A 26916-nucleotide genomic window follows, 5' to 3' on the forward strand; every position below is an offset into this window, starting at 1 on the left:
GGTCCGGGGCACCCTACCTCAGAGGCACTAGGCAAGTACAGACCCATGTAAAGCGTCTTTCAGTGTTCAAAAAAGCGGTATAAAAGTTTGATGTATTATTATTATTATTACACGTCTACAAAACAAAATGTGCATTGCAAAAAAAAATTTTTTTTAGGAAAATTAATTGATTTGTTAAAAGACACCGCTTTAAGCCAGTATTTAGCCTACAGTCATTGCTATTTGTTGCTTTTCATAGCTGTAAAATAATAAATTAAAAAATCCTTTGAATAGAGTCAATTAGCATTTCGGATCATTGCAATGTCCCGGACTGGGAATGGCTGCATTAAAAAAAAAAAAAACTTTTGAAAAAGCATATTTCAAAAGAATAATGATTTTACTTTATAACAAGTGCAGATCTTTCCCATTGCTCCCAACATCATATTTGTGCCGTTTTAGTTCATAAAAGTCAAAATGTATTGTCACATGTATTGTACAACCAATGTAAAAATGATACAGATTTATATTTGTGGAAGCTTTTATATATATATTTTTTTTTAACGAAGATAGAAAACATTATCAAGGGGAGAGAGTTGTGCATCTCATAAAAAGCAGCTTATATTTTAACTTGTATCAGCATAAAGCTCTGTATAACGTTCACTGCCTCAGACTTCTTCATAAAAGCGTAGGATTAAACAGAGGGGCATGATGCATCCTACACCCACTGTGTACAGTATTTTGTATGCTCTCAGTGCAGTTGCTTACAGTGCTCCTTACAGTGACCTGTAATCTATAATCCTAGGCATCCTGCAGCAGTTTGCGATTTCGCAAGCCACACTTTTAGCCTGGTCGTCTTTGGACGGAGAGAGCCCCTGCTCCGGATCCAATCAGGGCAGTGTCGCGCATCTCAGCGAGGTCAACCAGGAGAGCATCACCAGCCGAGGTAAGGCCAACTCAAGGGCAAACACAGCGAGCCTCAGAGGCATCACCTTGGAGAAACACAGGGAATAGCATTCTTCTAGTGCTGCGATTTGATATGTTCTACAATTATGATTTAGTGCACATTATCCTGGAGAGAAGATTGAAATATTTAACTGCTTAACTAATATCAGGACACACATTACAGAACACATCCTTAAGGGTCTAAATGTTAGGGGCACCATGTTTTATATACAGTATAAAGCGATCAACTAAATAATGGAAGATTTTTGGCTAAACGCAAACGTGACATGTTTTGATTGGAGGCTATTAAAGCAGTGGTTCTCAAACTCTGATAGGTCAAATATTTTATGAGCTGATACTTATTGTGAAAAGCTTAGGAACCATGGCTCTAGAGTCATAGGAAACACAGTTGTAAATGACATAGGACTATGCAATGAAAAGCATTTAGGAGACTAATGCACTTTGTATTACAGCGATTTTAACACTTAAAGCTACATTTTAAGGACAAAATAAACAAGAAGCAAACTATCCAAGGATCTGACACCAGTTTTATGTGGTTTTATAGTAAGGACATGGTTTTGCCTTTTAATTTGCTGTGGCTGAAGGACAAACATATTGTTTGTCTCAATGAAGGTAAAGCCAGGCCGTGCATCTGTTTATGTTATTTTTGTCATATAGTATTTATAATATGACTGTTTTAAGACTTAGCCAATGTATGTTTCCTTTTTTATCCCTGTCCCCTCAATGCAAATCCTCAGCCCTTATGGCATTAGCTGTTCTGCACATATGATTTTAATGAGCCGTGCAATGCTCTTTGTTGTTGTGGATCTAAGCATCAATGCCTCCACAGGCTCTGAAGCTTTATTAAGCCATTAGCATAAAATAATCTAATTTTCAAGCTAACTGGCTGTAATAACAGGGGATGAGGAGGTGGGTACTTTTAAAGCTTGATTTATACTCTTCCCTTGAGAACAAAACAAAACAAAAATTATTGCTGAGTCTACTGAAGTGTCAGGGTAAAATGCACCCTAATGCTTTTCTGTTGTAAAACGGCACCGAGTTGTTAGTGCTCTTGCCCAGAGATGAGCAGAGTAGCAAAAACATTTACTCTATTGTAGCAAAGCTGATGGTCTAGTGTCGGGGTAGGCACGTTTTCTTGATCTTACCTTCTTATAATACTTGAAAATATTATGTCTCTATGGCATTTTTATTCAAGCCTCGAGTCAAACTAGCCATCTATGCAGAACAGATGTGATCAAGCCAGAATTTAAAATAGTTTCTGGCCATGGCTGGTATTATATTAAACATCTTGGAGTTTAAAATGCTTGGAGTCGAAGTAACTCTGATTTGAACATGTGTAGCTACGTATATTGTATATTTGTTTTTGTTTCATGATGTAAGGTTTTGAATGTGTTTGCCTGTGTCTTCTTGTGCTTGCATAGACATCCTTAAATGTTCCGCACTGTGGGTTAAGTAATGGATTAATAAAATAATAAATTCTTTATTTTACCTTGTCCAGACCCGATCTTGCATCACACGGCCGCAGAGGTTTGGCCGCACTCGTACGTCTCCCAGGGTCATTACTGCCTGTCATCGTCAGATGCCTGGGACCCGATCAACTCGAACCCCGCGGCGGTGGCCTCTCCTCCAGCCTCTTCCTTCATGATGGGCTCTGAGGCGTACGAGGGCCAGGCCACGCAATTCATGACACAGCAGCAGCAGCTGCAGCAGCTCCAGCAGCTTCAACAGTTACAGCACTACCAGCAACAGCAACTAATGCAGTATCAGCAACAACAGGTGGGTACTCCCTGCTCAGTGCAAACGCTGTGAAGATAAATGCATTCACAGACAAACCTGTTCACGATATGGCTGCAGCTGCACAAAAGCATTCCTCCTGAGCACCACCACTGAGTCTAGTCGCTGTTATGCAAATCTTTCTTCTGCAGAATAGACTCGTTAATATTTACAGTGTTTATGGTACACTGTCATTTTGTCAACCGTTTCTATTGAGGCATTACCTTGTGTATTCTCTCACGTCTTTCTTCAGCTCTAATCCTGTTTTAGTTTTGATCCTCTGTTCTCTTTGTGAATACAGTCTCTGGAGCACAGACTACACAGCACCAACCACTCCTTACAAGCAACACCCAACAGCACCATCCACAGCCTGGTGCAGCAGGTGCACCCGCCGCTGGTCGACCTGTGGAACAGCGGGCAGATGGAGGCGTACCAGGCTGAGGCGGGGGCCTTCATGGGGGTGTCTGCGGTGGTGGAGCCCAGTCTCTGTGTGCCCTCGGGAGAAGAGCTGGTGGGAAGTGTGGGTAGTGAACACTCTCCGCTGCTGGAGCAGCAGGAGGAAGAGGAGGAGGTCAAGGTAAGGTCAACATATGCTCAGCTACAGAAATAATGAGTGTGCCTGTTTACAATGAGACAGTGAGGGCAGAAGTACTACGGCACTTACGTACTATGTGTTCTGACAGTCTTTTGACAGTTATTACGTAGTGGTTCAGCTCTTTTGTTCGTGTCTAAATGGTCTTTTATATATAACTTATTCATCTGTTTTGTAGGAGGAAGATGTGACACTGTGCATGGAGCCAGAGGCCGCCACACTGACCCCGCCCACACAGCAAGGCGATGCATCTGGGGGCAGTAGCCCGGGACAACCACCACCCGAGCCAATTGCCGAGCGGCAGGTCTGTGATGTCAGTGGCCTCAGTCAGATGCTGCTGAAGCAGCCGGAGCCAGAGGGGGAGGGGTTGACCAACTAAAACAACTGAGACTCCTTTTTACAAACTGAGGCTGAAGGAAGCATAACAATACCATATATATCTATAATCTGTTCCTTTTCAGGTATCAAAGACTCAGTTCATTGGTCATTGGGGGTGACACGCTGACTCTTACTCAATCGAAATGATGCAAAGGACACTATTTCTTTGTAAGCCTTACATCCCAAAGGAAACAGAGCAGATGCACCAGCGAAGACAGAAGGAAAGGACACCACCAGACTGTGGCATCTCCATCAGGGATCGAAATCCCACAAAGATCCAGAGAGGTCATGGAAACATGCATGCTTTTATGAAGACAAGAAACCAGTCACCATCTACGAATAATAACAAATCACTATAGGACATTATAATAAGAATAATTTTCTAATAAAGCAACAAACAAATACTAAGAAAAATCCGTGTATACGTGTATAATGATAAGATTTAAATGTTTTCCTTTGGGAGAACGAAACTCTGTTTACAGCTGTTACTTCAACATATTAGATAGTGTTTAATCAAATTATTATCCCAGTTAAAAAGATAAAGGATACTTCAAACAGGACCCAATATTACACTGAAAAAGAGTGTGTTTCAGTGAAATGCACCAGGAGAAAAGTTGTATCGTGGCACCAGAATGCCTGAGGCACAACCCAGGGACAGGCCTGTCCTGCTGACTGCACACGTCACTGCACAGAGAGGATTGTACTGTACAATAGTGTGCTTCCTACTGTCTTTGTATGCATGTTTCTCCAGAGTACTATGGAGTACCTGTCCTATACAGCACTGTATAGACTTTGCACTGAACCATAGTATGACTGCGGTGGCCTGTGAAGGCAGAGTTAAGAGGAAACAAAGACAGCGCTGCATAAGCAAATCTTTTTTGCACTGATGCAATCCAACAGATCAGAGGCTGCCTTTGGACTGTTGTTGTGACCCATTTGTCAAAGCTTTCACACCACGACAACCAAAACCGAGCCACTTAACAACACAAACCCTCAGATGCTTTTTCATGGACAGAGCTGCGATAAAATGAAGACAATAACACTTTTTGAATGTACTGGAGGCCAGAGGGCAGTACATCGGGGGCTGTTCACAACCACACAGTCATATTTTTATTAATCTTTAATCATAAAGAAGTAGAGCATCAAAAGACACTAGGAGCTGTTTTCAGTTGTCACAGATTCAAAGCTGGTTTACTCACACCACCGTCTTCACACATACAAACACATGCAAAACATTTATATCTAAATTGTAACCAGCAATAGACGGGCTGCACTGGGTTCCCTCCAGTCTGGGGTCTGTCACATAAATGTAAATACTCTTAAGTTGATCAAAAATCGCCTCTCGAGACCTGTTCAATTGCAGTATGATTTTTTTACACATCATTTTTGGCATTTCTATTCAAAATCACAATAACTATTTTTATTTTGTATTGATTTTTGTGCACGCCACCATCCATGAAAAGGATATCAAAATGGGCAAATGTTAAAGCTGTAAATAGAGAAACTTTCCAGCGACTCCATCTGCAAGAAAGGACTGTCCGGGTTTTTATTTAGAAAGGGGACAGTTGAATCAGGGAACAGAACAGAGGACTTTGAGGCTGAAAAGTGGATCGGCGTCTTCCTGCGCATCGTGCTAACTGTGAAGCAGCTGCTGGTGTGCGCGAGTGATCAGAGTAAGGATATATTTTTGTTCACATTTTTGAGGGTAAATTCCCGGAAAGGACAGAAAACAATGGACTCTCGTGCATGACCCACTCGAACATTACCCAGCCATCGTTAACCATTGCTTTCTGTTGGGGAGCACCTTCTCCTCTCACTTCAATGATTGTGTGAGAAACTTTTAAAATACAGAAACTGCTTATTGACTTGAATGAATTTATTTATTGATTGCTTCTTTATGCAATGTTGGAGCAATGTTTATTTTTATACTTGACTTGATAAGATCCCTTCTGAGTTAGCTAGTTGATTAGTTAGCTAGTTAGAGTTGGCGTCAGGCTCGTAAAGCGCTGGTTTTACTCTCATTTTGAGCACTTTACGCAACACAGGATCATGTCTTTTGCAGTCCTGGAGGCGAGTTCTCCGTCCAAGCAACTTAAGAAGCCCATTACAACCGGCAGATGTTACAAACCCAGGGCTGAAAAGGGCAAAGACACTGCAGAAAAAGGGATATACATGAGTTAAAATGCCTTGAAAATTATTATTATCATTATGAGTAGGTTTAACGGATTTAGATTTAATTGTGAAAGCTTACTGTAAAAAGACGTGTCTGTAAGCGAGCTCACCTCCCTCAGATCACTTTGCTGGTGGGAGCGGGACATCAGCAGCTGGTCTCCTTGTCCGTTTATGTTCAGGCAACAGTTCAATTGTTCTTGCGAAGTAGCAACACACAACCGGGAATGTTCCGCCGTGTGGCTTTAAACAAAACTATCTGCGTTCTTAACTCATGTATATTTTCTTTTCCTTTTTGTTACGGTGCAGAATGTCTTTACACAATGGCAGGTATTTTCTTTACATTTATCTTTGGGGGTTGAGAACAGTTGAAAGCTTGTACAGAGAGTAGCCTATCCGTGTGGCCGTGATGAACTCGTCTGGAAGCAGAATCTTTTTGTTCAAAGTGTTGAGATCTTTGCAAAAAGAATATCTGAGTTAAAATGACTTGAATTCAGAATATTTGACTTGATTTGAGAATTTGACATTTTAAGATTTGCATTTATTTAGGATTATTGAGCTTCTTTCATCACATCTCTTTCTAGTTCTCAATTTCTATTTATAAGTTTTCGTGAGAAAAATGCCATACCTGCCGCCATATTGGATAATGTTCCTAATGCAAATAATGGCATTGAATTGACAAACTGTTCATCTATCCTGCCTTTCTCACTTTTTTACTGACACGGAGAGACAACAGGAATTACTACGACCACAGAGCACTGCTCAAAATGCATCTTAAAGTATAACAATAGCTATATATTGAAGTATTTTGTCTAAAATGCTAACGGATGATTAGCAACTGTGACTAGCTTACAAAGCTAACATAATGTATTATAAAAACTTTACTGCCGACTGAAAGATGCTGTGTAAATGTTTGAAACTTTCACTGTGTATGGACATATAATTATTATGTGATTTATTAGTTTCTACCTACTTTAAGTCCATGAAAAGCTGCCTGTTATTTTCCAATATGGCGCTGACAGTCCTGCGTTGCCATGGAGATCAGCTGTCATACGATTTGTAGATCATTGTGTTGAAAATGTAAATATAGAGCTGGAGATAGTATACTGAGGATTTAAAATGCAAAGAAGCAATGTTAGTGTGTTAGGCGTATTGGCAGCTGAACATCTTTTTATTTAACTTTTTAAAATAGTTTTTGCTAACGCAACTAACTGCTAACGTAGCTACTGCTAACGTAGCTACTGCTAATGCTATCAAGTGTAGGTCCCAGAATTGAAGTTGAACCCAGTCAAAACTACTCAAATTAAGCTTAATATTCTGAATTTCACTAATCTAGATATTATTGTTTGCTATGTTGGAAAACCTGGATTGTTTGGGCTTGACTGTTTCCTCAAAGTGTCAATCAGTTGGAGCTTGACACCAGAAAAGACACTGCTTCAATGTGGGTTAATTTCTTACTATTTTCTTTTGCTGAAAAAATGTATGAATGAATGATTGAAACTAATAACAAGAAGCCAAATATTTCTGTAAATGTTTTAGGTGTGAAGATCACGTCTCTGTTAACGCACTGATTTGCAAAATACGTTCCTGTTTTTTGTATGATTCTCTCCTACTGCCATATTCGTCTGCTGGCATGGCGCTCAAATGCTTCTGGTCCGCTGCCTTTCTCCAGCTCTTTCTATCTCTCTGTACCTGGTCTCTGTACTTGCGTCTGTCTTTGTCTGTCTGTCCGTGTGCAATAGCTGTTCTGCAGATTTGTTGGAAGAATCACTGCCTGGAAAAGTAAAAAAAAGAAATCACTGTTTTGTTTTGTTTTTATGTTGGTTTTTCGACCAAAGGGGAAATAATGAAAGGCAATCACGCTCGTAACATGAGTAGAACGATAGGTTGCGTTCACGTTATGGTTGTTAAGTGTGACGTCACGACTTCCGCTTCCGGGTACAAGCAGATACGCTGAAAAAAACATTAAAAACTCTTCAAATCAGCCATCAATATTTCTGAAACTCAACAGGGAGTTACTGAACCTACTTATTTATTAGACTCATTCGCTAAAAAATCCGCACTTACTGCTAAAAAAGTAATATTTACTAAAGTGACTACTTCCGGGGTTAGCGTAGCTGCTGCGTCGTTAGCATTTATCTCCGTTAACCTGGATGTACCGATTTGCGTAAATATTACTTTTATAGCAGTAGGTACAGCATTTTTGGCTAATAGGCCTTCTAAATAAGTATGTTCAGCAACAGTTGAGTTTCAGAAATATTGTACATACTGTTTTTAAGAGTTTTTTGTAGCTTCACGCACATCTCGGGACCGGAAGTAGAGCTGTGACGTCACCACTTGACGTAAACTTGTATTGTTTCATCTGGGTAAGCCCTGTAATTGCATATTAACCATAAAACATTTGCATTTTGACACTATAACACCAAATCTTATCTAATTCTGTCTCGCCTTCCATCTCGATTTTTTTTCTTTAATGGGTCTCGACATGACGTGAACGCAACCTACTCAGGATGTGTGTTTGAAAGGCTGTAAAATTGTCTTGTCTAAATGCGACTCGTCATCTGAGCTGAAGCAACACTCACACCTATGCATGCTGTTGTCGGGCGGCTGTCACGGGACGGTTCTTCCGCTGGGTTCCTCTTCTGTCAACAGATCTCCGTTTATTCCTTTCCCTCTTTCTCCTGCACGACAGAACCTCCTCCACCTGTTTTATTTTAACTCTGATGATGGAGAAAGAGCAAATAAACAAACACACAAACGGTACATGTGCTTCGTGGACGTCATTTATGGTTAGTGCAAAGTAATGAATTAATTAAGAGGATCTTACACTTTAAAAAAAAAAGAATACATTTCCCATCTGAAAATTAGTCATTCATTGCTTGTGTAGACAAAACTGACATCTGTACTGAGTCATTTTCAAAGGATTTTATACTGGTGAAGCTACTTGAGGAGAGAGGCAAAACGTCCTTGAAACAACCCAGTACATATGATGGCTTCAGAACCTTTGTCTACAATGGAGAATTCCAGTATGGGACATGTTTCGAGTAAGGAAAAAATGAAAATACTGCTTTTGGCTAATTTTGAAGCAACAAAGTGCTACTGTACTGTCCAATAGAACAAACATATCTAATAAATAAATCAACAAATAAAGAATTAAACATGTTTGAATGACCAACAAAGTAAGCAATTGAGCTTTAAAATCAGAAATTGTTATTTGTCGAGTGTAATAATCTGAAATAAGGATATCATGTATGGCCTCAATGATTGTTGTTCTTGTCGACATCATGACACTCCCTGTCGCATCTCCTCTGCTTCATATCTGCACGCGACTGATCTTAATATAACGGTTTTGGCTGCAGCAGAGCGGCTCTGGGCAGCTCATCGGTGGCTGTCAGACAAAACAGAAATCACTGAACGAACTGGCAGACGCTTAATCCAGCCTGTCGCCCTTTTCCAAGAAATCTCCTGCCCAGTTCTTTTAGGGTTCTCCTGCCACAGAAACATAAGCGACACATTCTCATAGGCGAGCCTCTGTGGCACAGCTCCCTGTTGGTTTAAACTCATGGGGAATCAAGCTAAAAATTTGGCCTGAAATTTAATGAAAAAGCAAAAACAAGAAATAAAATACATGTTGAAATCTTTAATATTTTCTAGAAAAGAAAAAAAAAAATCAAATACAGACTAATAGTGGGTGACATGAATATTTATAATTGAGCAAATATAATTTGAAGATGCTCAGTGGAACTGGAGACAAAGCATTAACCTTTCATTGGACGTCGCCTTTGTTAAATAAAAGCATACACAAATCATCAATAGGTTCCACATTACACATTAATATAATTCAATTTAAATTATTATTATTATTTCGTTCATTTCTGTCTCACAAATGAAATCGAAGGCATTTTGATCAGTGAAACGGCACTGAACACTTGTCCGTGTGCAGTTCAGAAGAAGCAGGAAGGCACCTGAGATCAGAGGAGTGAAAAAACGGCAGCGAGAGTAGAAAAAAACAAAGTCCATTTGCAATAGTCAGAAGTGAATGCTGTGAGCAGGCCACGAGCTGCCCGTACCCACACGCGCATAGTCTGTAATCCTCCAAAACTCCTCTCCTAAATGGGCTCATCGGACTCCTCGCTCTCCCTCTCCTCCTGCAGGGAGGACAGGGAGAGCACGGGGGCGTTGGGTGTCAGGGGGGAGGAGGGTGCAGAGGAGGTAGACGGGGACACCTGCTCCTCGGCACTGCCTTCAGCTCCTCCTGACGCTGAGATGCTCCCGGGTGATGAAGGTGCTGTGTCGCTCAGGGAGGTCAGCCTGGATGACGAAGCTTTTCTCTGGAAGTCATGGTTAGATACGCTCCGCACCATCTCCCCCCCTCCCGCTAGACTCCCGGCCTCTCCCCAGAGCTCCCTGTCCCGCGTGGGAGAGGACGGGGTGGAAGGCGGCTGGTGCTTCTTGGATTTCCTGCTGGCGTCTCGGAAACTGGCCAGAGGGGGACGTAGCCTCACGCCGCTGCGAGTTGAGCCTTCTATGGCCTTTTGTAACTATGAGCAGAAACAAAAAAATATCAAGTAGGACTGGACAACATCGCAAAAACATCCAATTCCGAAATTTACTAACAAAGCTTTGCAAAAGTGATTAGATTTGCAATTTACATATGTTTAAAGTTGCGATTCATAATCAATGCACTTTTACCATAGTTAGTTTAACACCACTTCGATTAATACATAGTACAATATAATGAACTGTACTATGTAAGTCCTTAACAGAAGAAGGATGTAAAGTAGCAGGACAAAAAGGTGAAGCTGTTGATTGTTGTCTTTACCTCTTTGAGTGCCACAACGCCCACAAGCTTCCCGATACTGGTGACATAGGCGTGACTGAGGCCCAGCAGCGAGAAGAGAGTGTGTGTCTGCCAGAAAAGAGAGAGAGGTGTGTGTGTGAGTGAGTCAAGGGCCATCATCAAAGAACATTCTCAAGTATGGCTGAAGGACTATATTTTATTCAACTGTTCTGACAGATATTGAGAATTCATCTAGATTTGCAAAGCTAATATTCAAAAATAAAGGTCCAGTTCATAGTGCATATTTATGAACGCATCCACTTGAGGTTTGAGAGAAGACTGAAATATGACCTGCTAAAATAATGGATTAAAATGTGTTTCAGAACTTGTCGGCAGAGGTCTGACCTGCGGGGTTTGCAAAGCTGATACAAACTAAGTGGAGATCAAATATAGTTATCAACCTTTCACTGAGGCCCCCCAATAAAAAGAATTTACCTTATTCAAAAGATGTTTTGCTTACAATTTCATAAAATAACAAAAAAGGCAATGATCTTTGGCTAAAACCTGATTGGAAGTGTTTATTTGAACACTTTCTTTCAAACTTTTCCAGTGTACCTGTTTGTAGACAAGTTTTTGGGCCCCCCTGCAGGATGTCTATACTAAAGCCCACCAGGGGGCCCCCCGGACCCCATCTTGGGGACCACTGCCCTAAATAATTACAACCATTCATATTGAAATCTTCATATGACTGACTTTTTTCCTGCAATGTTTGCAAGACTGCACTGTATTCTGTAAAACCATCTGCCTCAGAAGACATTCAAGTAAATGTATGTAAAGTTACCTGGAAATGAATAAATACATTTAATGTCACAAGTGTTTGGCAGTGCTGAAGAACTGTTTCCCAGTTATTTTCCGCCACACAACAGCCATTGTAAATGAATAATAATATAATTTCAGTCTTCTATAAGAACTATTGTATTTCCTCTTTCACAACATGAATAAAAACAAGCTTTTAAATAAAACCCATCTAAAGTGCTAAAAAAATAAGATAAATTCCAAATCACCTTGTGCAGAGACGTTCTCTCCACGAGCTGAAACGGGGAGGGATCTATGCGAATCTGCTCCATATCGATTGGTTTATCCAGCTCTTCCTCTTCCCAGGCTTTGATCTGCCTCAGCCAATCACAGCCACAGAAATGGACACAGATATTATTGATTGAGACTCCTGATGGACTCATTGTTAGCTATGAGGGTGCTCTGTAATGCATTACCTCTTCTGGAGTCATGGTGTCAGTTAACGTAGGGGCTGCAGTCTCCTGAAGGGGGGAGGGCAAACATTACAAGTGTAGTAAATAAGACAGTGAGGTGCCCTCTGGTGGCTCCATGACATGAGCTGCTCTAACAGGTCTGTATGCTGAATGTATACGTCGCGTTCACGTGACCGAAGGCCGTTTCTAGCATTGTGTGGGCCAATGGAGCTGCTTTTAACAGCCATCCTCAAACAAACCACAAGGGTCTCTCTTTCTGAGACCCTTTAATTAAGTCAGAAATAAGTTCATTGTATACATTAATGGCCTTGAGCATACAGCTCAAGGCCCTATGCTCAAGGCATAGGGCCTTGAGCATAGGGCCTACAGATATATCACAGAATACACGTACAGAATACGTGACAATGGGCTATATGCACAGTCGCCCCACGTGATTTCTTCCTGGACAATAAGATCGGCATTGTGCTTCCTCTGTCCAATCTTTTATATTTACGAATCATGATTAGCAGGGTCCCAAACAAATGAAGAGCTAACTCAGGATTTGGTTACTGATGGACCATCACTGCTGTGTGTTTATAACCTGCTCCAGTCACATCCTAACTTGAACTCACTGTCCTTTATGCAATCCTGAGCGAACTCTTCATTTGTTTGAGACCCTGCTAATCATGCATTGCGTTTAAAGGTGCATTATGCAACTTTTTATGTGAAAAAAAAGCTGATATATCTCTGCATATCTGACCTTGTATTTGACCAGTGGCTGAATGAGTGCTCAGCATGATGCGTTTACTTTCCATCACAGTGATTTCTAGGACGCTCCAGGATTAATTGTTTGGAAGGTTATAACTGCTGACGGACCCTCTCACCAGAAAACCTCCAAAACAATTGATCCTGGAGCGTTGTAGAGACCACCGAGATCGAAAGTAAAGGCGTCATGCTGATCACTCATACAACCGCTGGGTCACTACATGGTCAAACACACACAAATATCAACTTTTTTATTTGCATTAAAAGTTGCGTAATGCACCTTTAAGTGGCTGTAATGTTTTGTCATGGTTGTCTATGTCACATTCTTGAGACAAATCATGTGCCAAACAGTTTAACATCATTTCAGTCAACTCAAATGATCATATTTCACAATATGGTGCTGTAATAAAGGCCAAGTGACTATGACAACAGAGCCACGTCTTCACCTAACCACGCCTCTTACCCGGATGCCCTTTTACAGCAGCCAAGCCCATTCAGCACTGTTTGTCTGAACTCTCGACCTCACCCTCCCTCCCTTCATGTCTTAACTTTTGCACTGATTCTGTGTGTGTCTCCAAAGTACTCACTGTTAATAAATCCTGTAATAATCACTCGTTTTGTTGTGGCGTGGTCCTTGCTAGTAAAAATAGTGTGTCTTATCCATAGACCTACATTGGCCCCTGCTCCCCATCGGAGCTTGTCATATCATTAAACTCTCAAAAGTGAATGTAACCTTTCCTGACCGATCCTCCACCTCAATATCAAACCATGGACATAAAATGAACACGACCTATCCAGCAGTCGTCTGTGGGCTGAAGCCGCGGAGCTGACAGTGATGTAGTGCTCGGGTGTCAGTTCTTACCTGAGTGTCTGACTGTCCCGTTGAAGACATGGTGGAGAAGAGCCTATGTAATGCCCCCCTGACAGATGGCAGCCTACGTTTGTCTAAACACCGGCGCAACAACAAAGCAAGGAAAGTGAGGGTCGAACAGAGAGTGACATTTGAATGACAGGCTGCGTCCCACACGTGTGTCACCTGAGTCTCCGTGATTTGTGGGGGACTCTGGAGGTTTAGGGGAAGGGAGGGGTCCGTTACATTCTTCCAGCGCTGGAGAGGTCTATGGACACAAAAAAAATAACTAAATATAGTCATAGCCAGGGAAGTCATTCATGAAGTATTCCAACCCCCTTCACCTCTTTCAACTTCATTACACAGTCTGACAATAAAATAGGTTGCAACAAGAAAAGGGTCACACGCTGTAATACTTTATTGGACTGCCTTTAACTTTGATTACAGCATGCATTCACTGTTTCCAACAAGCTTCTGCAATGTCAAAAGATTTATTTATATCCAGCACTGCTTTCATTTTTAACTGCTTTCATTTTTCACTAAGATCTTGAATTGATGATGGGAGAGTGAGCCATGATTGATCATTACTGTGCAAAGCCTTCGCTATTACATCCCAAATATTGTTAATGGAGTTAAGATCTGGACTGAGTGGCCAATCGTGTGTGAAAATGATGTCTCATGCTCCCTGAACCACTCTTTCACAGTGTGAGCCCGATTAATCAGGGCATTGTCATCTTGGAATATGCCTATGTCGTTAGGGAAGAAGAAATCCATTGATGGAATAACATGGTCAGGATGTTTAGGTAGTCTGAGCTTATTCTTTGGCCACGTTTTTCACTACTCATATTGCCTTCACTTCAACTTTAATGTCTTGAGCGAATAGCTGTGGTTTTTACCTTGATAATCCATTTATTTATCTGCCACTGAGAGGCTTTAATAGAGGTGCATATCTTTCCAAATTATGACCTACTCCAGGTTAACTCAAATGAAAGTACAGATCACAATGTAGGAAATTGGGATTGGTTGAACATTGTTTTCTAGGGCAAATATTTATTTATTTATTATTATTTTGGATATTTAAAAAAACGCTGCAGCATGATGAAACTGAATAGCTTTTTGGATGTACTGTAGTGGGCTGTTTACTACTTTGCACCTTGGCCGTGTTCTCCTCGCCGCCCTCTTCATCGACGAAGGTGAAAGACTCCCAGCTGACTTTGGAGCCCTGGTCCGGTGAACTCTGGCCCCTCTCAAACACTCTCCGCTCTGGGGAGAGCCACCAGTCGAGGATGGCCTGCAGCTCTGTTCTCTCAATGGAGCCGAGTAATATCATGGATTCTGCAAGGAAGGTCATATATTGTGTATTAATCACTGAAAGTTTCAATCAATAAGTTGTGTCTAATTTAAAACTGAGGGGGAGGAATCTGTATCTGTCAGCACTGTAGTAAGAAAAGAAACAGATATGAACAAGAAATAATGATTTTATCCCTAACAAAAAAGTCAAACATTGGTGGGTTTTCAACAGGCTACTCTCAAATAAATATTGGCCTCTGTCCACCATTGGATATTTTATAACTCATTAAATTCTAGATCACAGAACGTGGACCCAACAACCTGTTACTTCCACTTTTAATTTACCTTTAGAGTCGACCAGTGGGATTGTTTTGAGCGTCGTCGTATCTAAAAGATGGTTTAGTTCTCTGTAGGTGGATTGAGACGACAGAAACTTGACCTTTCGGACCATGATATCCTCCACAAAGATGTTATACTTGCTGTGGGTGCGGAGAAAGAGGAGACTCACACATAAAATAATAGAACATAAACAAGCCTGCACTGCAACTGACATGAAACCATTCAATGTATCCTTGTAGGGTAGTTTTAACGACTGTGTGGGGCTTTTGTTTACCTGATGTGCCCGAGGGCCAGCTCAGGCAGGTAGGGCAGTTTCTTCACCTGGATGATGGAGTCGTAGAGGGACGGCTGGAGGCCCTGAGCGACCATGTTTGCCAGAATCACCGCCACCATCATGGGTAAGATATGAGAGATCTGACCAGTCAACTCAAAGCAGATTACAGCAGTGGAGACGGTGTGTGTGACAGCCCCGGTCATAGCTGCTGCTCCTGGTGGAGGGAAACTATGGTGTTAATTTGTTATTTTGTTTAGTGCGGATGCTTTTAACTCTTTACCAACAGCTTTTAACTCTTAACCAACAAGAATCACATGAAATAGAATCAAGACTAAATTGGTACTTAATTCTAATTATTATACTTTTATGTTATTGGGCTAATGGCATACTATGTAAAGGTAAAATCCCCATGAGGGAGACGAGCAGTCATTTAGTTGGCAGCAAACAGAATACCTAAAAAAATATATAATAAACTGATTCTGACAAGTTGCCCCATCAACACTAAAAATTGTGCCCAAAACACAAATAAAGTAAATTATTAAAGTAATTTTGCTGTGGTGTAAATATAAGACATTTTTATTGCCTGATTTTTGTTTGCATTACTGTGACTGTGACCCTGAAAGTTGTGAAACGCACTTATAAACTCATCCTTGTGAAACATTGGGATGTTAGAAATGCATTAGGAGTGTTGGGAGTACGTTTTACTTGACTATTTTTTTGTTCTTTTACTCCACTACACTTGAAAGATAAATATAACATTTTCTACTTCACAGAAGTATAGTGGAGTAGAAAAGTACATTTACATGTTCTACTCCAGTATAGTGGAGTAGAAAATGTAAATGTAAATTTACATTTACAAATGTAAATTCCTTAAAGCTTGTCACACATGCACAGTCAAGGCCACTGACTCACAATAAAGAAGAAGGGCTGTCCCTGTTGTATTGTCTTGCAGGAGAGAACTTTTAGCATTACTGTATATTTGTTAATTGAAGTTATTATTCACAACCCTCATTTAAACTGATTTGTATTTTCGACTTTATTTACACAATTTCAGCAAATACAAATACAACATTTGACACTATATTTTACACTACCCTTGATACATTGTACCAAACTAAATTTATTACAATGTAATGGGCTCTGTAACAATGTGTAATAAGTTGTACCTATGGGGTAGATCCACAATGGATTAATATGTATTTGCAGTTTGTAGGTACGTAATGTAATAAGACATAATTCTAACTGTAACCCTAACCTTAAGCCCTAACCCTAAAGCTCTCGTGTCCTATTACATTATGTACTTACAAAGTACTAACATAAACGTTTCCATCATGTATTTACTACATAGGTATAAGTGATTACAGACTGTTACAGAGTACATTTACATTACATAATTACATTGCACTAAATTTAGTTAGTAGTTGACCACGACTGCAAATATACATATTTCCCTATTTGGACAATACAGTACAGGACTTACTTTCTCTAAACAAGGTCTATAAAAGGACTAAATCAATTCCAAACTAGCACTTTGCCAGAATAGTAAACCAGGTCTAAACTAAGACCCTCGTGCCACAGTTAAAAACACAGTTTGCTATCAATATTGCATAGCAGAGCTACAGTGGACAACATTGGGCCACTGAATGAGACATGTACAAATGCATGGACTGACCAATGACTGCATAGCCTCCTGGCAGTATCCGGTACACAATCCCATCAAATAGGATTCCATTTGGAAACAGAGTCGCCATGATCTCCCCAACGAGGCGACCAAATGCTGCTCCTTGAGGAGGCAGATAAGACACGCTGGTAAAAAACAAGTCAAACAGAGGCTCAGCGGGAGATACAGCTCTCACGTCACAAAATCCTCTTACCTAAAATGAACACGGGCATAAATGCACCGGAGGGGATGGGCATCGTGGTGGAAACTGCTGACATCCAGAACTGCAACACAAAAACGGGATCAAGGAGGGACTGGAGGACATTTTCTATGCTGTTACTGTGCATGTGCAGCAATGGAGACCAATACCTTCATGATAAAGAAGAGGAGGAGGATGACGAAAACACTGACTTCAGGGTGCAGCCATGCCGTGGCGCGACCCAGGCCGGGGGGGAGAGGGGAGCCCGAGAGTTTGGTCCAGGTAAGGTTGTCAAACAGAGAGTTGATGCATTCCCGTGGCATGAGCTGCAAACAGCAACAAATGGATTTTGATGATTGTAATATTCACTACCAAAAGGAATATCTACATTAGCTTAAATTCAATTATTCAATATATTGCTCAAATAATAAAAACATAAAGGAACTCACTATTCAACACTTTGTTTTGCTAATTATATACTTTAGATCACAACTGATCTCCATTACGACACGATTAAATATACTTTGTTGATCCCGAAGGAAATTCCGTTTGTTAGCTGCATACATTAGTCACGCATAAAGGCAACAGATTAAAAAGTTATAATAAAAAAAAAGACTTAAATGGCAATCAGTAAATAGGACAGTGCAGAGAATAAATACAAGTACAGTACAACTATCACTGCTCCCAGTTAGCTCCAAACAAACCGTAAAACTTAGCAAAAATCCATGGAAAGCTTTTGATGCCCCACAGTTCCAGATGTCAGGCGCTGCCACTTTCATTCATTTATGAAAGTAATGAAGGAGAAATGGGAGAAAGTTCAGTCTTTTCTCTTCAAATAGAGACGCATCAATCTAGCTTTTGTGCTTCCGATACCAATACTGAGGGTTTGAGTATCTGCCAATATCCGATATTAGCCAATACCAACAGTCTTTCTTAAAAGTGTCTTTCTCTGAGGGAAAAAAATAATATTTCTCTTTTCTCCAGTTTTTATCTTTTCTTATGATGTCACAGATGATTAGGTACATTTAACAAGGATCACTGGACTTTTTATATCCATATCCATGGCTACAAAATAGGCTTTTAGGTAGCATTTATATAAACAACTCACATAAAGTGATCTGATCATTACAACTTGTGCATTAAAAATATGTTAGATCAGTTATTCTTGAACAAGGCAAGAGAAGGCAAGTTTATTTGTAGAGCACAACTCATACACAAGGCAATTCAAAGTGCTTCACAGTTCCATAAAATTACAAGAAAACAGATATAATCAATAAAAACATCAACATAAAATTTATCAGTTACAGTAAAAGTCAAGAGTGCAGATAAAGTACTTTCCGTTGTCATGTGCCTGGATTTCAACATTGTTACATTGTTATCATGTGACATCTACTGTTTTCCACTCTCGAGGTGTACCTAATGAAGTGGCCGCCGAGTGTCACAAAATGTCTTTAAAATCCACGCGTTTCAGCCCAAGCACAAGGGAAGTGTAGAATAATGATATTGATAATGAAGTTCAGCAGGAAACGGAGGAGACTAATTGATCTTTGTTTAGTTTTTTCTTTTTGCTTTATTGGGGTTGTGAAAAAATAAAAAGTGGTTGATTTAAAAGTGTGTGTTTTTTATTTACTTACAAACTACTGACAAACAAATAAGTGAACAGGGTCTTTTGAGACATACTGGCGGGTTTGGTTTCCACGTGTAGCATGAAAGGCTGTGACCGAGATGATGCTGTAATCTAAATATGGTCATTTCCGTTCTGGGAGACAGCAGCGGCTAAAGACAGGAGTAATATACAGGCAAAGACGTTGCAGAACTGTAGGACTGGAGTTCTTTAAACTCTTGCAACAACATCTTCACTTCGCTACAGACGCCAAACTTTCCAGTCTTTCCAGGTTTCTTAACCCCCATCTGAATCGAGCACATTTTCTTCAGTAGCGACGAAAACGACACAGACACAACCAAAGATATGATGAAAAAGAGGCGAAAACACGACAAAAACGTTTCCAAAATGTGACAAAGACATGGCAACAACGTGTCAAAAAAGTTCCGATCACTTTTGTCGGTCTTAGCTTTCAAATGAGGCGTTACACTGTTGCTCTTCAGTCAAGAAGTTCGCCAAACTAGAGAAAATGTGCACAGTTCCAGCCTGATTTATTGAGCTTTGAACCACAAAAAGCAGCATCAGAGGTCCCTATGCTAAAGTGGCTATGATAGTTAGCATTGAGGCTTCTTTTCCTAACTCCTTCCTAACTGACTGACCGATTCAGACGCTTTTTATCATGGTGGACGCTGACGCACATCCGGTTTGGCATAAGACCTCTTACCAATCTGCTTGTTTCGGAAGGGGTCCTATTAACGACAACTGACTCTAAAGTCCGGCACTGTCATTCAAAAAGGTGTTACTTCGGGTCCGAATTGCCGTCATGCACAAGCTTAATATCGAAGGTGCAGTTTACACGTATGGCCTGAGGTGGCAGTAGTGAGTATAAAATGGCCTACTTGCATCTAGCATCTTTAACATAACCAGAGTCCGCCCCATTCTCTCTCGGGCCAACAGGACTATCGACGACTGTAATGCACTGCTTTCTGGTCTTCCCAAAAAGGGTATCTCAGGTTTACAACCTTTACAAAATTACCTGCCCTGATGTGCCAATAATCTTTGTCAGTAAACATTAAAACAACATTTCTTTCCATGTGAATAATAGCTCCAACATGCAGGGGGCGCTCTTTCTAATTTCCATGTCCACCTTACAGATAAACAGATCAGCAGATAAACAGTTGGTTATCTGCCAAATATGAGCCATTTCTGAGAAACTAAATGGTCACTTTTATATAGCGCCTTTTCTACCTGCTTTAGGCCCTCAAAGCGCTTTACATCAAGGATCCACATTCACCCATTCACACTCCCATTCATACACCAGTGTACGCAGACACTGGAGGAAATGCGGGTGAAGTGTCTTGCCCAAGGACACAAGGACAGACCCCTCCGATCACAATTACGACCCACTCTACTCTCTCTGTTGCCCCAATCCTTTCACTTCCAATGCGTTTTACTTTTCCAGCCTAAAGGGGGCGCTATCGTGCTCAATGTCAAAGTTTTTTTTTGCTTCGCTGCAAACACACAAGGATGTATTATACAGCCTAATCATTCTGGGAATAGAAGACTTCCTGAGTCTATCAGTGGAGCAGGAGAGCCAGTAGCTGCTCATTGAAGGCTCCATTGAAGGCTGCTTCAATGAGAGGCTACTTCTGCCTCATCACTAGCTCATGCAGGGGGTGGTCGCTGTTGTCCATCACAGAAAGCAGTTTTTCTAATGTTCTCCTCTACATGACTGACACCACAGTCCCGATCAGTCCCAAACACAGAGTCATTCAAATACATACTTCTCAAATGAGTCCTGTTTAGAGTTGGGTTGTTAGACCTAAATAGTACTTTAGTGTTTACTACTAATTTTAAAAAAAAATATTATCCTTTTGTCCCCTTAGAATTATAAGGTTTTATCGGACACATTTGGCAAAATTTAAATTCACATATTATTCCTGGAGCCATTGTATGAAAGTTTTTTAAATTTTTGTGCCAGTTTTATAAGCAGAAACATATTACCCATGTCCATTTCGTTCTATGAGTGGTCAAAACTTTAACCCTGAATAACTCAGGACTATGGGGGTAAGAGTCTTAAATTCTAAGGGACAATTGTACACTTTTATGTGATTCTCAACTGGTGGGTTCAGACTCAAATGTGGGTCGCGGAACTGTTTTCATTGGGTCACAAGACTTTCCCAGATTTCTTTAATATTTATGTCCAGAAAAAAATGTAAAATCTCTTAAAATGACTTTTAATCAGACATCCAGGAAGATAATCCATGATTAAGGCAAAACAGAGCAGGTCCTACTTGATTACCAGTTGTAACCTGCCCCGCAGCTACATGTAAAAACATCAGCCTTTTAATCAAGTGAGTCCATCTGTGTGTTGGATGGATTGATGGATTTATTTGTCAAAACAACTAAAATCTAAGTAAATATGTCAAGTCATTTTGAGCAATGTAGGAATAATAAATTGTCTTGACTGTCTAGTTGTTGTTTTTATTACCTCTCCAGCCATGAACTGTCCAAATCCTGGAGGAAAGGTGAAGGTGGAGATGATCAGAGTTACTGCACCGGGATAGATGAGTCGACTGAACACACAGACATAAACATTAAAACATCAGCACAGCCGTTTGGAGCGAAAATGTGCGATTGAGTCTAAGTACTGCTGACAACAACTCCACAGCTCCCCTCCTGCCTCTGTTCATCTCTCTAATGGTGACGGCTAATGTTGCCTGACTGTTTCTTCTCTGAGTGAATCTCCTATTGAGGAAATAACTGGCTGAGAGGTTGTTAAGGATTTTTCTCCTGTCCCGGGCCAGTGTGGTGAGACTGATGAGATGGGAAAGTGGAGCCGAGATACATTAGGAGGCATTAAACGCAGACGGTTTCCAAGAATAACTACAAGTGCTACCAGGACTGCTGTTGCTCGAGAAACACATTCAGCATTATGACTCTAATTGTTGCGTTAGTGTGTAGAAAATCTTACTGTTTTGTTAGAAAGCGCGTGAGAGCGGTGGGCCTTCTCATGAAAAGCACCACCTGTCTGTTCAAGTAGACAAAGAACGCGCCCAGAAAGCCACATGAAATCCTGAAAAATATATAGTGAGTAGTGACATTTATCAGCATGAAACGATGCTAATGCAAACAGTAGTGCCTGCAGAAATGCACTTACCCTATGATAGCAAAGGCAGGAAGCTCCTGTAGATCGAAAGGAAAATCCATCCTGAAGTTTGTTTTGAAGAGAGCTGTGATTGTAACTGAGGAAGAAGGTTTAAAAATGAGATTGTGCATCGCAGACACACATTACATTTCTGTAAGGGTGGGAAAAATGTTGATTATGCCAATAATTATTATCAGACAATGTATGTTTTTGCAATCCAATAATAATACAAGATAAATAGAAGCTCTGCACACCTAAGAAGGCGACAGGATACTTAACTTGAAAAATAAAGAAAAGCTCCTGCACATGGTCTTTTTTTGGGGGGGCTTTTGGTCACACTGACCTTCATCATGGATCATAGTCTATTATAGCCTGGCAAACATAACCTGATCAAGGTCAGTGTGACCGAAACGTTGCAAAAATAAAAGCCCCCCCAAAAAGAGTGAGACTATGTGCGGGAGCTTTTCTTTATTTTTCAATCCAACAGAAAGAAATGTAGTATGCCGCTAAAAAGAGTAATTATCGCAAATATTTCCCATAAGTGTCAAATACAAAGTTTCACTCTTGATAACAAAAACAACTCAAAAGATATTTCAGTTATTATTGAAACTGGCCAGATTTTCCAGATGATATTCACATAACACGTAAACCTGCACTGCTAACACTGACATTTTTTATTATTGTCTGTTTATTTTATTTTTTATTTTTTATACTTTTTGCCCCCTTAAAGTTTTTGGTAGTCATTGTACATAAGCTATATTTACTATTTACTATTTAATTGCTATTTTCTATATTGTCCTTTGTTGTCCACTCTTGTTGTTATCGTTTGTTTTAACATGATGGAAATTAGCCTAAGACTACAATCTGGCATATTTACATTTGTGAATGTATTGTCCCTCTTTATCAAATAATAAAATAATAAAAAAAATAATAATAATAATTGTTTGCACATTTCCTGTCTATTCTGCACACCCTGAGTGTTGCTAAGAGCTGAATGTAAGCAGTGAATTTCTCCATTGTGAGATCAATAAAGGCTTATCTTATCTTATCTTACATATGTCTTTAAGAAAAATAAATCTGCATATGTTCGAGAGACGCTCAACACATTTACTACTGAATGTTATTCTCCAGACAATTGAACATGATCTTGGGGACGTTTTAGTAGTACAGTAAGAAGTTATGCATGTGTCATACCAGCATCCTTGTTCCAAACCGAGAGCACTCTGAATATGAAGGCGCTGAACGTGGCAGCAAAATAACCCCGCCAGTAATTCCTCACCGCAAAGTAGGTAGACGTGACCTCAATACTGAACAGGACCCCTGGAGATGGAGAGAGAGATGGGGCAAACCAGGAGAAGGGGAGGCAGAATTGGAAGAGTTTGAGAAGGAGGGAGGAAAAGAAGAGAGAGTTAAGATGCCGAATGTTTGAAAGCACTCAAAGCTGAGAGGGTAATTACACACAACTGGAGAACCACAGGGAGTCAGTGAACGCAGCACTGACACAGACAGGGGCATACAGTGTAGGGACGCAAACACCACATGAGAAGATGGACATTTCAGGCAACACATCAGCTAAAGTATAATACAGTTGTTCAATAAATGTTTAAGTGTATAACAATATTATTCTTTCCTCCTACAATGCTTAGTTTTCATAAGCATAATTAAAACAAAGAAAAAGTGTTAAGCTCTCTACATATATTGGTACTATGAAAAGGCCAATATGTCTATATAATTTCAAGACTGAATAGCACACAAACACTGTTTTGCTTAACAATTAGATAATTCATAATATAAGAACAAACCACATAATTATACATCTTAAAAAGGAGCACAGGGTTGGTTCTGCATTAGTTCATGTAAAAATGTTCAATAGAAAGGCCTGGTGAGCTTATTTCAATGCGCCCCCATATCAGACAGGCCTATTTTGCAGCAGTTTATCGCTCAGGTACTGTACCTCCGAGAGGAGTGCCGAAGCAGCAGCCCACCCCCACAGCGCAGCCCACAGTCAGAATATCACTGTACCCGTACGGGTTCTACTGACACAGGGAACAGGACACGGCCAGGCCCCAGGGAGACAGCGGGACAGCGGGGGCCGAGGAGGGGACACCAGGAGGAGGGACCCAGAAGGGATGGAAGTAACGAAGAGGTACAGGTGAAGTGTGAGGAGAAAAGAAAGAAATCATGGGAAAGTGAATAAATACTGTTCATTAAAAGAGAAATTGAATTAAAACCAACACCAATGCTTTAACGAAATCAAAACCACGTGATACTCTGTACTGTAGTAAATGTAAGCTAATAGGCTAACGTTAGGCTAAACGTGACATGCTATGTTTTCACGTTAGCTAAGTACCTGCTAACTGCAACAGTTGAGTTTAATGACAGTCGTGCTGTCTATTTTAGTATTTATATAATATTAGCTATCTCAAAATATAGTTTAAAAGTTTAGGTTATGAACGAATGTGATGTCATTCCGCAAAGCATCATGGGATTAGCACCAATAATAAACTAATGGAGATTTTAAAATGCTGAAGTTATTGTTCACATTAAAACACTTGGACACTACAGTGTAATAAATGTATTTACCAGTAGTAGCTCAAACAGCTAACGGAGTTGTTCCACCGCCTTTTTCTCCACTTTTTATATTGTTTTTAGCTGATGTTAGCCTATGGAAAATGTTTGCTAACAGCTGCAAAGATGGCGGATCTCCATGGTAACTGTGGATTTTCCCGAACGGGTTATGTTTAGCCAAGTTCAAGGAGGACGGAGGTTAGCTACGTACTTCAAGTCAAGAGGTCAACAGATGGGAGTTTTTTGTTTTTCTTGGTACAGCGCTTTTCCACCTACATTAGGCACTCAAAGCGCTTTACATCCACTCACCCATTCATACTCTCATTCATACACCAATGTACAGACACTGGGGGCAATGTGGGTGAAGTGTCTTGCCCAAGTACACTACGATAGTGTGCACTTTCAGGAGGTGAGATTCTGCGCCACTGTCGCCCCTTCTTCTAAATACAATTTCTCTTAAATTTGTTCATTAAAGAATTTAGTTTTGTTTAGAGTGGACATAAACGTATTTATAAAAATAAGTTTATAAATATATTTATAAAAGCATATTTTGTCAAATTAAAATACTTAATCTTCACTGTTTGCAAACTAGCTTACATCTTTTTTTCCAAAAATATTATTTAGTTAATATTTATGTTCTATCTCATTTCCATTTCAGCTGGACACGTCTGTATGGTGTCCAGTCACAAGGAGCAGCCTCTGTCAGTCTGGAGGCCAAGAGAGAGGGAGACACTTGCCTCCCACAGGGGCAGCGAAACAGGTGGCCACTCCCACCGCACACGCACACACCAACAGGTCCTGGTTATGGATGCCATTCTGGGGTTAAAGCCGCAGGGTGGAGACACAGCCAGGAGAAGGGATGAGCCAGACAGCGGAGGGTTAAAGGGGGGGGAGGTTGAGGGCGGGACAGACAAAGAGGGACGGGGATATGGGAGTTCACTGTTAATAGACATGCCAGACATTACCATCACACTATTAATACAGTGAGACACAAACACAGACAACGTGCGAGGGACGATCCAAAACAAAACCATATGGGGTTTGGAGGGTGTCAGCGCTAGCAGCGGGGGGGCTATGGGTCAGACTTACAAAAACATAACATTGGCTTCCAATATATTTCAATCAACAAAACTGTGATTTCTGTTAAGAAGGTTGTAAAGAATCTATAAAGACTGATATAGTGATTCAGTGTGTCAGGCTACTTAGTGATTTTTATCATACTTGTAAATGATGCTATGACTTATTGTAGGAGTAATTTACTTTCTTTTATCTGGTCAGGGTCTCATCTTACCTCATATACTCCGGAGAAAATGGACATGAATCGACTGAGCACTGCGGCGCAGATACTAGCGATGTGGACAAATGGCCCCTGCGAAAGAGACAGGATATTGTAAGGTATGACAGTTACTTTCACAATTGCAATTACAAAGGCATGATGCAGTAATGTTGCACACTGTATGACAACTGCAATGTCTAACGCTAAGAGCCTAAACTAGGACATGACGTATCAGGACATATAAATCACGTATAATTGCTGGATGTGACAGTTGCCCCGCTAATGTAATGGAGAAAATGAATGTGCTGTGGTAGTGAGGACTTGAATAATTCTCCCGAGTCCCGTGAGAACACTAAGAGGAAAAGTGTGACAGAATGTGATTTATTATACCCCACGGTGGAGTTTGAAAAAAAAAAAAAAATAGCGTGATGGCAAAGGAAAGTGTGAAGTGAGCAATGCGGTTTCTAATGATAAACAGAAGTAAAGCGGTGGTTTTTGCCTCTTTTCCGACTGGCATGCCGCTGCCCAGACCAGCTGTTAGGCCGATGACTTTGGCCACGAAGGCTTTCAGGGTTAGATATTCCTTCAGCACTACTCCTCTCAAGATAGTTTTCAGCTCAGGAATACCAGAGCCTGCAGATGTGGGAAAGAAAGTAAGAGATTACAACATTTCCTTGAATAAGAGCTGAATAAGATGACTTTTTACTATACATACAGGAAACGATAAGATGTGCAAAAGTGTAGGCATAAAACAATATTACATAACAATTTAAAGCAACATTTATTCACTAATCCGTCATGCTCAGTGGCTGTCATTCTGCCACCGTTGCCTCTCCAATAACACACATTTATGCTATGTAAACGGAAATGCTGAGAGGGCTGTCAGGTATTAAAGAGCTTACCGATGGCCTGTGGGGACACCAGGTGACAGAAGAGCGATGCAAACATGACCAGAATCATTGGATAGGTCACCCACGCCAGGTACTGCAGTGGCACGTTGCCCTTAAGCTCCACGTGTATCCACTTGTAGACTGCAAAAGCATGAAAAATACAGGGCTTTATA

At 40.6% G+C, this 26916-nt stretch overlaps 2 protein-coding genes across 3 annotated transcripts in view; one reads left to right on the forward strand and one right to left on the reverse strand.

Annotated features, from left to right (window-relative positions):
* fam131bb (family with sequence similarity 131 member Bb) overlaps window positions 1-5923 on the forward strand; it is a 42321-nt gene extending 36398 nt beyond the window's left edge. For both annotated transcript variants that reach the window (XM_079561348.1, XM_079561349.1), the window contains 4 exons: window positions 782-922; window positions 2441-2718; window positions 3017-3292; window positions 3486-5923. In XM_079561348.1, coding sequence (XP_079417474.1) covers window positions 782-922; window positions 2441-2718; window positions 3017-3292; window positions 3486-3686 — 896 coding nt within the window. In that variant the 3' untranslated portion in view covers window positions 3687-5923. The remainder of the gene's footprint in view (window positions 1-781; window positions 923-2440; window positions 2719-3016; window positions 3293-3485) is intronic.
* Window positions 5924-8337: 2414 nt separating this feature from the next.
* The window catches only part of LOC306967192 (chloride channel protein 1-like), a 43743-nt gene continuing 25164 nt past the window's right edge, over window positions 8338-26916 (reverse strand). Inside the window, exons 4-23 of the mRNA XM_079562111.1 lie at window positions 26756-26884; window positions 26353-26486; window positions 25869-25946; window positions 23964-24042; window positions 23204-23329; window positions 22022-22106; window positions 21836-21937; window positions 21353-21437; window positions 17429-17584; window positions 17274-17343; window positions 17072-17182; window positions 15400-15613; window positions 15132-15265; window positions 14650-14831; window positions 13683-13764; window positions 13509-13591; window positions 11906-11950; window positions 11699-11803; window positions 10677-10763; window positions 8338-10395 (exon numbers count right to left, since the gene is read on the reverse strand). Of these exons, the coding sequence (XP_079418237.1) occupies window positions 9964-10395; window positions 10677-10763; window positions 11699-11803; window positions 11906-11950; window positions 13509-13591; window positions 13683-13764; window positions 14650-14831; window positions 15132-15265; window positions 15400-15613; window positions 17072-17182; window positions 17274-17343; window positions 17429-17584; window positions 21353-21437; window positions 21836-21937; window positions 22022-22106; window positions 23204-23329; window positions 23964-24042; window positions 25869-25946; window positions 26353-26486; window positions 26756-26884 (2519 nt within the window). The 3' untranslated portion in view covers window positions 8338-9963. The remainder of the gene's footprint in view (window positions 10396-10676; window positions 10764-11698; window positions 11804-11905; window positions 11951-13508; window positions 13592-13682; window positions 13765-14649; window positions 14832-15131; window positions 15266-15399; window positions 15614-17071; window positions 17183-17273; window positions 17344-17428; window positions 17585-21352; window positions 21438-21835; window positions 21938-22021; window positions 22107-23203; window positions 23330-23963; window positions 24043-25868; window positions 25947-26352; window positions 26487-26755; window positions 26885-26916) is intronic.

The sequence above is a fragment of the Gobius niger genome, assembly GCF_951799975.1.
Source record: "Gobius niger genome assembly, chromosome: 8".
Classification (NCBI taxonomy): Eukaryota; Metazoa; Chordata; class Actinopteri; order Gobiiformes; family Gobiidae; genus Gobius; species Gobius niger.